The sequence below is a fragment of the Schistocerca serialis genome, chromosome 1 (assembly GCF_023864345.2).
Source record: "Schistocerca serialis cubense isolate TAMUIC-IGC-003099 chromosome 1, iqSchSeri2.2, whole genome shotgun sequence".
Lineage (NCBI taxonomy): Eukaryota > Metazoa > Arthropoda > Insecta > Orthoptera > Acrididae > Schistocerca > Schistocerca serialis.
Window position 1 is genome coordinate 341,546,979 of NC_064638.1, and position 12,746 is coordinate 341,559,724.

The following is a 12,746-nucleotide window of genomic DNA, read 5'->3' on the forward strand; positions in this document are numbered from 1 at the left end:
TACATAGCAGCCAAATACGGGCATCTGACTCTTAACTATTCCCAAAGTATACTGAATTTCTTGTCCCAGTGATAAAGCAGTACTTTTGCCCACAGATTTCTTGCATATACTGCGCTATATCAATGACCACTGGAGATAATGTGATTAGTAACTACAAGGCGGCGTTATTTACGGCACGCTGCGTTAGGAAATAAGATCGCCGTTTAACGTCCCATCGATAACGAAGGTCATTATAGACGGAACAAAGGCCATTTCCTTTCAAAGTAACCACCGCGATATTTGTCTGGGGTGTCGCCTTAGGAATTTTGTGGAATGAATGATTTCTACATACTTTCCGGTAAGGTTTGATTCCCAAGAAGTACGACACTGAATAATAAGCATGACCACAAATACTGTCGCTCAACATAGTTCATCATCATTCCTTTAACCCGCATTTCAAGATTCGTACTGCACAATACACTAATCAGCAATAGCCGGTAATCTTACGAATCACCGGTAAGGAAAAGTAACTGCATTCATTATTTAAGGTGTAAGATGTTAACTTACCATATTGAAACACATTTGGAAGAGCAAGAGCCGGCTTTCCGAACAGGGTCTTCGTTGGATACGGTTTTATAGGTTCATAACCAATCTAAAACACAAAAACTTGTAATCAAGATATATTAAATTTATGCATACAGAGTAACGTACAGTTATAAGCATTATCTTACCTGAATAAGGACTTTTGCATATTCTACTGGGTGTAAAATTATGGCTCCTCCAACTCTCAATCCGAGATTTACCCATTTCAAGTGGTCCAACTTTTCTGACATTCTTGGGCAGTTTTTCAACTATTGACAAACTTTGTAACTCCCCACCAACAACCATCCCCTACGGTCGGCAAAGACCTTTCTGTTTTACAGCAGTTCAAAGATCTACGATACACAGAGTTCCAACACACGATGTATTCATGTACGCGTAATACCAACTGGCAGCAACAGCAGCATGCTTATATATTTCCAGAACAACCTGTGTATCTAAAATTTGCACCGGACATTAATATGCTAACGGAAGCATAATGCAGCATAATTATTCGAGAAGATGCCAATCTTCTATAGCAACGTTTAAATTCCTATATTTTTTCTTTGTAACGTCGTTACTTTCCATTGTACAATACATTGAAACTCATCTCTCTTCCACTCGCGAAGCGCAGGAAGACTGAGTAATTATTTGCACCGCAAGGTATTTCTAGATTCTTAATTGGAATGAATTCTGTGCAAATTGGTGTACCGCAGGGGAGCGTTCTAAGACCTCTCCTATTTCTTCTTTACATAAAAGATATCAAGATTCCAGAAATGGTACTCACATAACCCTGTTTGTGGAAGACACAAACATTGTAGTAACTGACATTAACCGGGTATTGCCAACACCTGAAAGCAGAGTTATAGAATATTTGCAAAACTGATTTGAAATGAACAAATTAACCATAAATATCTCTAAAACTAATTATATCCATTACAGGAAAACAAAGTCACACTCGGGTCTGGATCTCAGAATACAAAATAAAGAAATTGTGAGAGTTGCTACCACAAAATTCTTAGGTGTACATATAGATGAAAATTTAGACTGGAAATCCCACATCCAGTATCTGTCTCATATGTTAAGCTCCACTTGCTTTGCATTACGTGTTCTTAGCTTTGTATGTAGTAGGGAATGTAGCAGAACTGTTTAATTTCTTATATATATTCTGTTATTACCGATGGCCTCACCTTCTGGGGTCATAGTAAGAAAAATCTCAAAACCATCTTCACTCTACAAAAACGAGCTGTTAGAATAATTACCAACAGTTCAAGGCTAACTCCTTCAAAGCAATTATTTCAACAGCTAAATATTCTACCCCTACCATGCCTCTACATACAAACAAGCGTAATTAATGTAAAAAGAAATATTGACAATTTCTAATCCTACTCGGATCTACATACTTCCAACACAAGAAAGTGCAATGACATTCATATTAAAAGAGTTAACAAGGCTTTGGCGCAGAAACAAACAAACATACAAGGAAGTAAATTGTATAACAAACTACCAGTAAAGATAAAAGGAATAAAAAATTGTCTTCATTTAAAGAAGCAGTATTCAAATTTTTAATGACCAACTGCTATTATACTGTAAACGAATACCTGGAATAGCTTCATATGAAACAATTAGATTTATGTACTCTGTGTCAATAGTAATTTTTATCTTACTGTTACTATGATCTAAATAAATAATATGTACAGAAGTGTTAGAATTATTATGTGTTATATCTAAATATCAACTGTGTATTCCATGTAAAAAGTCTTTCTCATACAGTAATGTAATTAATCAAAGTTGCACGTGCTAATTCAATTCGGTCTGATGTTGTGTAGTCCTATTGTGCACATTTGTATTATGTAGAGTATATATATATATATATATATATATATATATATATATATATATATATATATATATATATATATAATTTCACCAAAAATATATATACTTTGTATTTTTTGACGAAATTCATGCAATGTACATTGTCTCTGGATGAATACTACTACTACTATTCCCGTTTTCAGCAGTTATGTGAAACAACCATTATGGTTCAAATGAATCTTTGTCCATCTATACTGCCAAACAAGTATTCGATGTTCCCTTCTAAACAACACTTAAGGTACAGTGAACAAGTGTTCATTTTTTTTGGGGGGGGGATAAATCTTTTAACAGGCTTGATGTTGGCCTGCACAATGCCTTTCCTTACCAAACTTCTCAAGATGATTAACACTAGACATCAACGGAACACAGCGTTGGGCGTGGTCGCCATCATATGGTGGAGTGTTCAGGATTCGTGTTCACACTAGATGGAACATTATTAACACGAAGTATTTTCACTTAGCCCCTTACCGAGTGATGAAATTGAGGTGGCTAGATACCATCCATAATACAAAAAGTTGTAGTATAGTATCAGAATTATGGGCTAACAAATGGATGAAATGGCTCTGAGCACTATGGGACTCAACATCTTAGGCCATAAGTCCTCTAGAACTTAGAACTACTTAAACTTAACTAACCTAAGGACATCACACACACCCATGCCCGAGGCAGGATTCGAACCTGCGACCGTAGCGGTCCCGCGGTTCCGGACTGCAGCGCCAGAACCGCACGGCCTATGGGCTAACATCGATAAAGTTTATTGAAGGCCAATGCAAACTCAATACTGGATGTTCCTATAGTAAACTGCTAAAAAAAGGGAACAACATTCCAGAACATCGATTTTTATTTTTTAGCAAAATGTTTACATACAAACACTTAAAACAAGATTTATAAAGGAATGCATAGAGCTTGTTTAAGTTATTTATTTGTCTTTATTTATCTTTATTTATCCAAGGATCGTCTCAAAATGATATAGGATTTGTCAAGATAATATAATGCAAATCAGTACACAAAATATACAACACACAGCACACACAAGACGCATTTATAAGGATAGGACAGCTAGCCTTTTGTCCTTCATTGCCACACATTCTGAGGACACTCGATGATGCCTCCTGGACTGTTTCTGGTTACTTGCAAAGTAAAACATAGTTCCACTCCTCACTGCTGCACACACAGAGACACCTACTGATAACTCCTAAACTAAGAAGATGCTACCGTGTCCTTTGCCTCAATTCCAGAATCCATATTCAGTTATGTGCCATGGTCCACCTGAAAAATTAGGCCAGCTGACATTACAGTCAAGCATTACACATCTTTATGCATGATGTTTATGAGGGTAGTAAACCATAATCATGTACTGGAATGTGACAAGGTGATGTAGTTATGCCCTTTCATTGCTATCCATAACTCTGAGCCATCTAAGAAATCTTTAATTGAGTAATATTTTTGTGAAGAATTTTTACCTGTTTTGCTAAACAAATGTATTTTCACTTTCCTTGGCAATTTATTATATAGATTTATCACCTGTAATAAAACGCTGTTTTGAGTTTTTATCCTGGGTAAATCTAAGTACAAACAGTCTCTTTTTCGATGATTGCATGTAGAACAGTTAATGCAGTATTTCCCGTGATATGGACCATAGACTGGTAGATGTCCTCACCTGGGCAGTAAGAATGCTCAATTTTTTAAATGCCTCTCTACAGTGAGCCCAATTACTACTTGCAGTTATTATTCTTATTACATTACATTTATCGTTTTCCATGAATCCCTTGGAGAGGAGTCTCTGGGATGTGGAAAGAGTCAAAGTCTTTTTTTACTCAGATACATGGCTATTGTACGATTATAATGCAGAGTTATAAGCTATAATCCTTGTGTAGATATTCATCGGTGGAGTAGAAGGAGTTGGCCAATAGGAGGTTCTTTAATTCACTCTGAAACCGATCTTCATCACTTATAAGACCTTTGATATGCTCTGGTAAGTTATTGAATATATGAGTATCCATGTATTTGACTCCTTTTTGTACTAATGTTAAGCTTTTATAGTCCTTATACAGATTGTTTTTGGTTCTGGTATTATAATCATGTTTAGCACTATTTTGTGTAAAAAGAGACATGGAAATGACAAAGGACATCAATGAGTATATGTACTGAGAAGTAGTATTTAGAATAACAAGTTTCTAATTTTTTTAAACATAGCTGCACAACAGCAGTGGTTTCATGTAATAAAATTATAAACAGCCAACCAGTTGCAATGGATAAAGAAATTCTTTACCTAGGTTTCGACAAATATAAATTTGTCTTCTTCAGAAGGTAACAATTTTACATTAGCAAGGACTAATGTCCCATCGCCGTTTTTACAATTGTCGGCATAGATCCATGTGTCGAAAATAAAATATAGCCCTAGAATTAGGGTTTGTCACGTTATTATAAAATAGCTCATGGATCTTGCAGAGCTCACTATCGACTTTTTTTGTGAGCTCTGCAAGATCCATGAACTATTTTATATTAACGTGACAAACCCTAATTCCAGGGATATATTTTATTTTTGACACATGGATCTATGCTGACAATCGTAAAAACGGCGATTGTTGCTAATGTAAAATTGTTACCTTCCGAAAAAGACAAATTTATATTTATTGAAACCTAGGTAAAGAATTTCTTTATCCATTGCAACTGGTCGGCTGTTTACAATTTTACTAAGGTTCTTATTGTACGATTTTAATGCAGAGTTATGAACTATAATCCTTGTGTAGATATTCATCGGTGGAGTAGAAGGCGTTGGCCAAGAGGAAGTTCTTTAATTTACTCTGAAGCCGATCTTTACCACTTACAAGACCTTTGATATGCTCTGGTAAGTTACTGAATATATGAGTACCCATGTATTTGACTCCTTTTTGAATTAATGTTAAGTTTTTATAGTCCTTATACAGATTGTTTTTGGTTCTGGTATTATAATCATGTTTAGCACTATTTTGTGTAAAAAGAGTCATGGAAACGACAAAGGACATCAATGAGCATGTGTACTGAGAAGCAGTAAATAGAATAACTAGTTTCTTAAACAGGTCTCTGCATGATGATCTGGGACTGACACCAGATATAATTCTAATGACTCGTTTCTTAATTTTGAAAATATTCTCTTTGTGAGAGGAGTTTCACCAAAAGATGATTCTATAACTCACTAGTGAATGTGGTTGAAGTGCATACTCTTCATTTTCTTTATGTTCATTGTTAATTGATTACATACTGCCCATTCATAAACATCCTTGAGGGTTTCATTTGCTTTCTGTAATAGAAGTTCTCATGTTCTACCAGTGACTATGATTTTACTGTCATCGGCAAAGAGAATTTTTCTCCATGTCTTACACTTCTGGAAAGTCATTGGTGCATATTAAGAACAGAATTGGATCCAATACACAACCACGAGGAAATTCTATGTTTTATACCTACATCAAAAAGAGTTTTGCCTCATCTCGGTTCCGAAAGTTCTGGAACCTGTACAAAAAATTGGAACAGAGGTCAACACAAACATCATTCCGCCCTTTTTATTGCTAGTGAGAACCACACATTGCATGTTGTACCACCATACATAGAGACCTCCAGAGGTGACGGTCCATATTGCTGTACACACCAGTACCTCTAATACCCAGCAGCACACCCTCTTCAATTGATGCATGCCTATATCTGTCATGACATTCTATCCACAAGTTCATCAAGGGGTTGTTGGTCGAGATTTTCCCAGTCCTCGACGGCGATTCGGCGTAGATCCCTCAGAGTGGTTGGTGGATCACGTCGTCCATATATAGCCCTTTTCAATCTATCCCAGGCATGTTCGATAGGGTTCATGTATGGAGAACATGTTGGCCACTCTAGTCGAGATACGTCGTTATCCTGAAGGAAGTCATTCACAAGATATGCACGATAGGGGCGCAAATTGTCTTACATGAAGGCAAATGTCTCGGCAATATGCTGCCGATACGGTTGCACTATTGGTCGAAGGATGTCATTCACGTATTGTACAGCTGTTATGGCACCTTCCATGACCACCAGCGGCGTGTGTCGGCTCCACATAATGCCGCCCCAAAACAGCAGGGAACCTCCACCCGCTGGACAATGTGTCTAAGGCGTTCAGCCTGACCGGGTTGCCTCCAAACACGTCTCCGACGATTGTCTGGTTGAAGGCATATGCATCACTCATCAGTGAAGAGAACGTCACATCAGTCCTGAGCGGTCCATTCAGCATGTTGTTGGACCCATCTCTACTGCACTGGTGGTTAGCACACTGGACTCACATTCGGGAGGACGACGGTTCAATCCCGTCTCCGGCCATCCTGATTTAGGCTTTCCGTGATTTCCCTAAATGCTTCAGGCAAATGCCGGGATGGTTCCTTTGAAAGGACACGGCCGATTTCCTTCCCCATCCTTCCCTCACCAGAGCATCTTAATAAATGTAAAACATTTAGCGTCTCACAATAATTTCCATTTAATTTTAGGCCAGAACGAAAGTAAGGGCTTCCGAAAGTATCTCTTGCTTTCGTGTGTCGTGTTATGTGCCAGTATTCATGGTTCGTACTGAGTGGTAGTGTTTGGCAAACAGTGATTATAATAAGCAAGGAAATTTATATTTGTTGTAGATTTAGTGTATAATTAGAAATTGTAGATTGCATTATTATTACTTTTGCGATGATTACGGTGTGAAGATAGTTGTGCTAAAATAATGTCTCGTTCAGAATCCATGAGATTTTGTAGCAAGACTGCGAGAGAGGTCGATGTAGAAACAGATTCACGAGAGTGTAGTAATAACGAATTAGAGGAAACCGCCATGAGATCCACCTCGCATAGATATATGCAAGACAATATTACTAATCATGAAACCGAAACTGCACATCAGCACGCAGAGATAGAGTGTAGCGCTGATGGCAGTGTGTTGCCAACTGTTGCGGGTGAAACGGCCAAGCCCGCTACTTAGTCAAGAGTTACGTGCGCCGCGCAGGGCTACGACGCCGTAACTGGTATTTTGATGAAACTAGATCTGTTCCAAAAGCAGCAGGAAGAGAGATATAGAGAGAGGGAAAGAATACAGTTAGAAATGTGGAGACAGCTCGAGGAGAGAGAAAGAGAGGGAGAGCGGAAAGGGAAAGTAGAATATGCGAACAACTAATAAGTTTCGAAGTCATGAAGGCGGACATCGCTAGCTTAAAACAAGCATACCAAGAATTACCAAATTTGGTAGCCAGTCTAACGACAGATGTACAAAATTTGCAGATAGACCAAAATAGTATGAAAGAAGATATCCAAAACATAACAGGAGTAGCAAACATAGAAATAGGGAATGAAGAAAACTACAGAATTGATTAGTGGAGTACACTAAAAAGGTCATAGAAAAATAGATAGGTGACAAAGAGAAACAAATAAGCGAGAAAATACAGACAGAAGTGACACGGACAATTTGCGCAGTTTACTCAGTTTATGTAAACTGTTACGCTAAGACTAAGAAGCCAAATATATAAAAATAGTAATAGTACGAACATGCTATTACATAATAATTGAAATGCTGTGAAACACAGTATTCATTATAAAAAAGTTTTGAAGGTGTAGAAAAACAGTTTTGTTATCATATTTAACCGACATGATGATGTACATCACGAACGTCGTACTTCTAACTGCCCACGCCAGATGGCGAGTACTATGTTTTTTTTAAAAACTCTGTTATACCTCATTTCATGTTATTCATGTATTATTCTTATTCCTTTCCTTTTCTATTTTACTTGTCCTACACTCTAACAACTTATTATCGATCTGTCTTATGTTTTGTAAGTTGGTTTTTTAAAAAACAATACGTCAGTGTATTTTAGATGTTTCCTTCCCCCTTTGTCTGCTATGTTTTTTATGTACATTTTAAATTTGAATTACTTCATGAGTCACAAATGCACAAGAGGTATTTTGTGTTAATATCACAGTCTAACATAACAGTCGCGACACTCACTGCTGTAAAAGTTGTTACCGTTTGACAGATGGAGCGAGACTAGTGCTCCAAGCGGCGAGTAAGGTGAACGTCAAACGCGTCGTAAGCATAATGTTTGTTTTGCATCCATTTCCTACGTAATTTACGAAATATTTGAGTTATTTTCTTGCCTCCAAGGGTTTGTGTAGTTTCAGAAGGCATATATGTTTCTAAAAATGATTCTAAAAGAAGCGCAGGTAAGGTCAAACACCGTTAATAGAGTGCAAGCTGCAACACATTCACGAAGAAACACTTGTGACATTAGATAGAACTGCAGTTTACCACGTTGATATCAAAAGAATATAAACACACAGATCCACACGTAAGAAGCACACACATGTACCTCTACATGCAAAAGCGATCGACAGCTCATTTATCGTTCTGTAGGCCTACTGTATTTGTCATTGTAGACGCCTGTTGCCACAAGTACGACCTTCACCTTTATATTGTTCTATGTGGACAAACAACTGCCAAATAGTGGGAGAAATGTGTTGAAAACATTGTAGTGATCTGATTACATTTCAAAATAAAAAACCAAATATTTGAATAATTTTCAAACAATCTGTCAGTGAACAAGGTGCTACCAAAATAATGTCATCACACAAAGGAAGCAAGGAAAGTTCTTAGACTAACAACAGAAGTGATTGCAATGCATACTAAACATTACGCTTCTGTAAGACACGAATAACTGCACTTAATCTAACCATTTCATCGTCAAAGCAGGTCTGTGTTGACGATTCACACGAATTTGGCACTGACACATGGAGAGTTGAACTGGTTGCTTCTGAGTCATAGGACTGTTTACAGCTTTAGATGGATTGTCGAATCTTTGTGGCAGTTTCCTCTTCATCCTCAGTTGAGGTGGCTTCTTTGGGTTGTCAAACAGTGTGGGTACTGCATTCCACACGAGTTTATTATTGTCTGCGTTCATGAACTGGTTTTGTTCGAAATGTAGCGAACAAAACCTAATATTATTATACAGGTAAACTGGGTCATTTTTCATAAGGTCATCTCATCTGCTATTAACTAGCCATTTTCAGCTCCTAAAACGAAACATTAATCATTAATGCACATGTAGTTTTGCAAGTGAATCCTGACGATACAGTTTAGTAACATGATGGTATATACTTCTCAGGATCCTCAGGAAACCTAAAAAAAGACAACTGTGCTGTCTTCTTCCTGTTGTGGTGCTGCTGGCGCGGTAGGCAACAAAATCGAGGCGAAGTATCGCGACTGTTATGTTAGACTGTGGTTAATATCTTGCAAAACCAGTAATATTAAGTCCTCACGTGACACATGTCACTTAGAGGGCGTTCCAAGTCCTGTCACACCGAGGTCTGCTGTACAGGTGCATGTAAACAGCGGCCTCAGTTTATGTGATCGCTCTACGCTTGTGGTTATAGCTTGATACCAGTGCCTACCAATTTTAATTGTATATTACAGGTATGTTCCATCAACTGTTATGTTCATACGCAGATGTAGTTGTGAGTTTCGGTTCTATACTCTCTGATCGTTATGTGAAAATTTTTAACTTCTAGCACTGAGGATGGTCACTAAGTGACCGAATATCGATTTTGCTGACAATAAAACAACAAAATACGGCCAATGCTGATTTTCCTTCCAATTCTATCCACTATTTGGTCGTGGTGCACACAACACGCAATGGAGTCGCCAATCAATAGTTTGAGAAAGCATTTCAAAACAAATACTGGTCACCCTGTGTTCAGGAAAGACTTAGAAAATAAGTATACAGTCCAGAGGCACATAGTCCTAAACAAGAAAACTTAAGAAAATATTTCGAGAAATATATTAACAAAACGCGATATTGGGACGATCGATCTCAAATCGTGATGTGATTAGATTATTAAAATCCAGACTTCCACCCAATATTAGAGAAAAACTAATCCATGTACCAGATAATGATAAGATAATTTGTTGTCTGTCTTGGATTCGATAGACCTAATGCAGGAAGACTTAAAGTTACAAAATAGCAATGGAAATGGTTATGAGTATAAAGAGAAGAACAATAATAATAGGCAAAGTAATTGGAATAATTGTAGTAACTGTGAAATCAGTCATTTAACAGCCATACGAATGATGACAAAGCTAATAATAATAGACAAGCTTGGGGAAACAGTTCACTCCAATATAGACGAAAACGAAGACATGAGGAAAGGTTTGGCCCAGGAGGGGGCAATCAACAGCCAATGCGAGACGCAGGGCCACAGGGAAAGAGTAGGTTTGCAATGCCATGGTTTCCGAGACAGGATAATCAGAATAACCCCGAAAGATACTCAAACAATAATAATAATAGGAACGAACACAGTTTAGCAGGAACTTCAAACAACCCAGCTTGCCAGAACCAGAATCAAAGTGTGGAATCGCTGAAGTGACGAATGGCAATCGCCCTACATCAACTGATTCGACAAGCTACAGACGGCCGCGACTAGCTCAGCGTTGTTGGCCGTGGGACGGGGGAAACTCACAGAAGAGTAAGGAGAAACAGGATAAAGTCAATATGTTAAGATATAACGATGATGTTGGACTGGAGGAGGAACTTTTGTGTGAGAATAAACGATGTAACCAAGTAGATAGTGAGTTGATACAGGCGGTGGTTCAAGCTTAAGTTATTAGTATGCCTCTCAGTATCATAATTGATGCAGGAGCTACAATAAATGTGATGAGTTATGATTTCTATAGGAATTTGTGCTAATTGCATAAAGTGCCAGTGTTGCCAGTTCAGAACTGCAAGGTGTCGGGTGCCATTGGTGCCCATGCACAGGTAGTTAACAGCCAGGTACAGGTAGACGTATTTATGGGAAATGGAGCATTTAATTGCACATTCCTAACTGTAAAGGGATTGGGAGTCGCCTGTATTCTAGGTTGGGAGTTTTTGAGAGAAAGTGGACCTCTCTCAAGGTATTAGCAGTTTAGAGAATGGATAACCAGGAGTGCAACTGGAATTGCTGCGCACTAAAGCCATACATGGCAAATATTGTCACAATGTGAAAGTGTAACCTGTCAAAGATACTGCACATACAGCAGTGTTTTTTTTGGGGGGGGGGGGAGCAGATTATAACCATCACAGTGGAAAGAATGTTGGTACCACAGAGCCTTGCCAAGCAGTAAAAGATAAAGTAGAGGAATATACATATCTGACACCAGATAAACAGTTTCAATTATCTAAGCTATTGATCGAACATATAGAAGTATCCTCTGAGAGACCAGGGGTCATCAGCTGATATAAGTATAATATTGATGCTATACAACACAAAACGTTTTGTAATGCTGCTTACCCCTTCCATGGTCGAAAAAGGAGGCAGTAAAATTAGAAATACGTAAAATGCTAGAATGGGGAATAATTGAACCGTAAATGTCACCTTACAGCAACCCATTACTAGCAGTTACAAAAGATAGTGGAAAGGTGCGTCTGGTGTTAGATGCTCGTGACATTAAAAAAATTATTGTGCCAATAAGGACTAGGCCAGAGAATTTATGGAGGAACAGTTGCAAAGGTTTTTTGGAGTAACGCCTCTTTCCTCCATTGATTTGCCATTTTCATATTGGCAAATCCCTTTGACAGAACAGTCGAGAAAGTATACAGCTTTTATTTTCGCTGGTCGGAGTTACCAGTTTAAAGTACTCCCATTCGGTTTGAATACCAATGCTGGAGTATTTATAGCAGCTCCTGATTCGGTGTTGGGCACCGCACTCTTAGCGAGATGGGCTTGCAAGAGTATCGTTTTCAAAATGTATACATTAACGGAGAGGATAACATTACTGCTGAGGCCTTATCCGTTTCCACCCGAACCCACACGATCGTGCAGGTTCGGTTTTTATTTTTTTACGACAAACTGAATCTCTTGCCTTGCTTCCAACCGACCTGCAACGATCGTGCAGGTTATGCGCTACGTGTTTCTCATGTTTATGTTGCCATTCGGCTCTAACAGATTGCAGCACATGTTGTTTAAGTTGATCGAGAAGTGAGCATTATGCCGGCTCCTGGTTAGTACCTCATAATTAAGTTAAATTGAATTGTTTCGGCTATCTGCTGGATCTGGTTATTTGTAATAGTGTGTACAACGTTGTGATATTGATAATTATTAGTAACTTCATATCTTTGCACAGTAATTGTGCGTTAAATTTGTACTAGCACGATTGTGCGGGCTAGGTGTTGACTGTGTAACTTCATCCTCGAGTGGGTGTTGTTGATTGTGTCATTGGCCACCCTATATTACTGCTTTTCATACAGTTTTGAATGGGAAAGTTTTTATGGACATTCTTGTAATTGTGTGCAGGTTTGTCAGAC

General features: G+C 38.2%; 1 protein-coding gene across 1 annotated transcript in view; it reads right to left on the reverse strand.

The window, feature by feature from the left end:
• The window catches only part of LOC126470051 (mitochondrial carrier homolog 2-like), a 47,364-nt gene extending 46,483 nt beyond the window's left edge, over positions 1–881 (reverse strand). The window contains exons 1-2 of the mRNA XM_050097558.1: positions 711–881; positions 547–631 (exon numbers count right to left, since the gene is read on the reverse strand). Of these exons, the coding sequence (XP_049953515.1) occupies positions 547–631; positions 711–812 (187 nt within the window). The 5' untranslated portion in view covers positions 813–881. The remainder of the gene's footprint in view (positions 1–546; positions 632–710) is intronic.
• Positions 882–12,746: the final 11,865 nt, after the last annotated feature.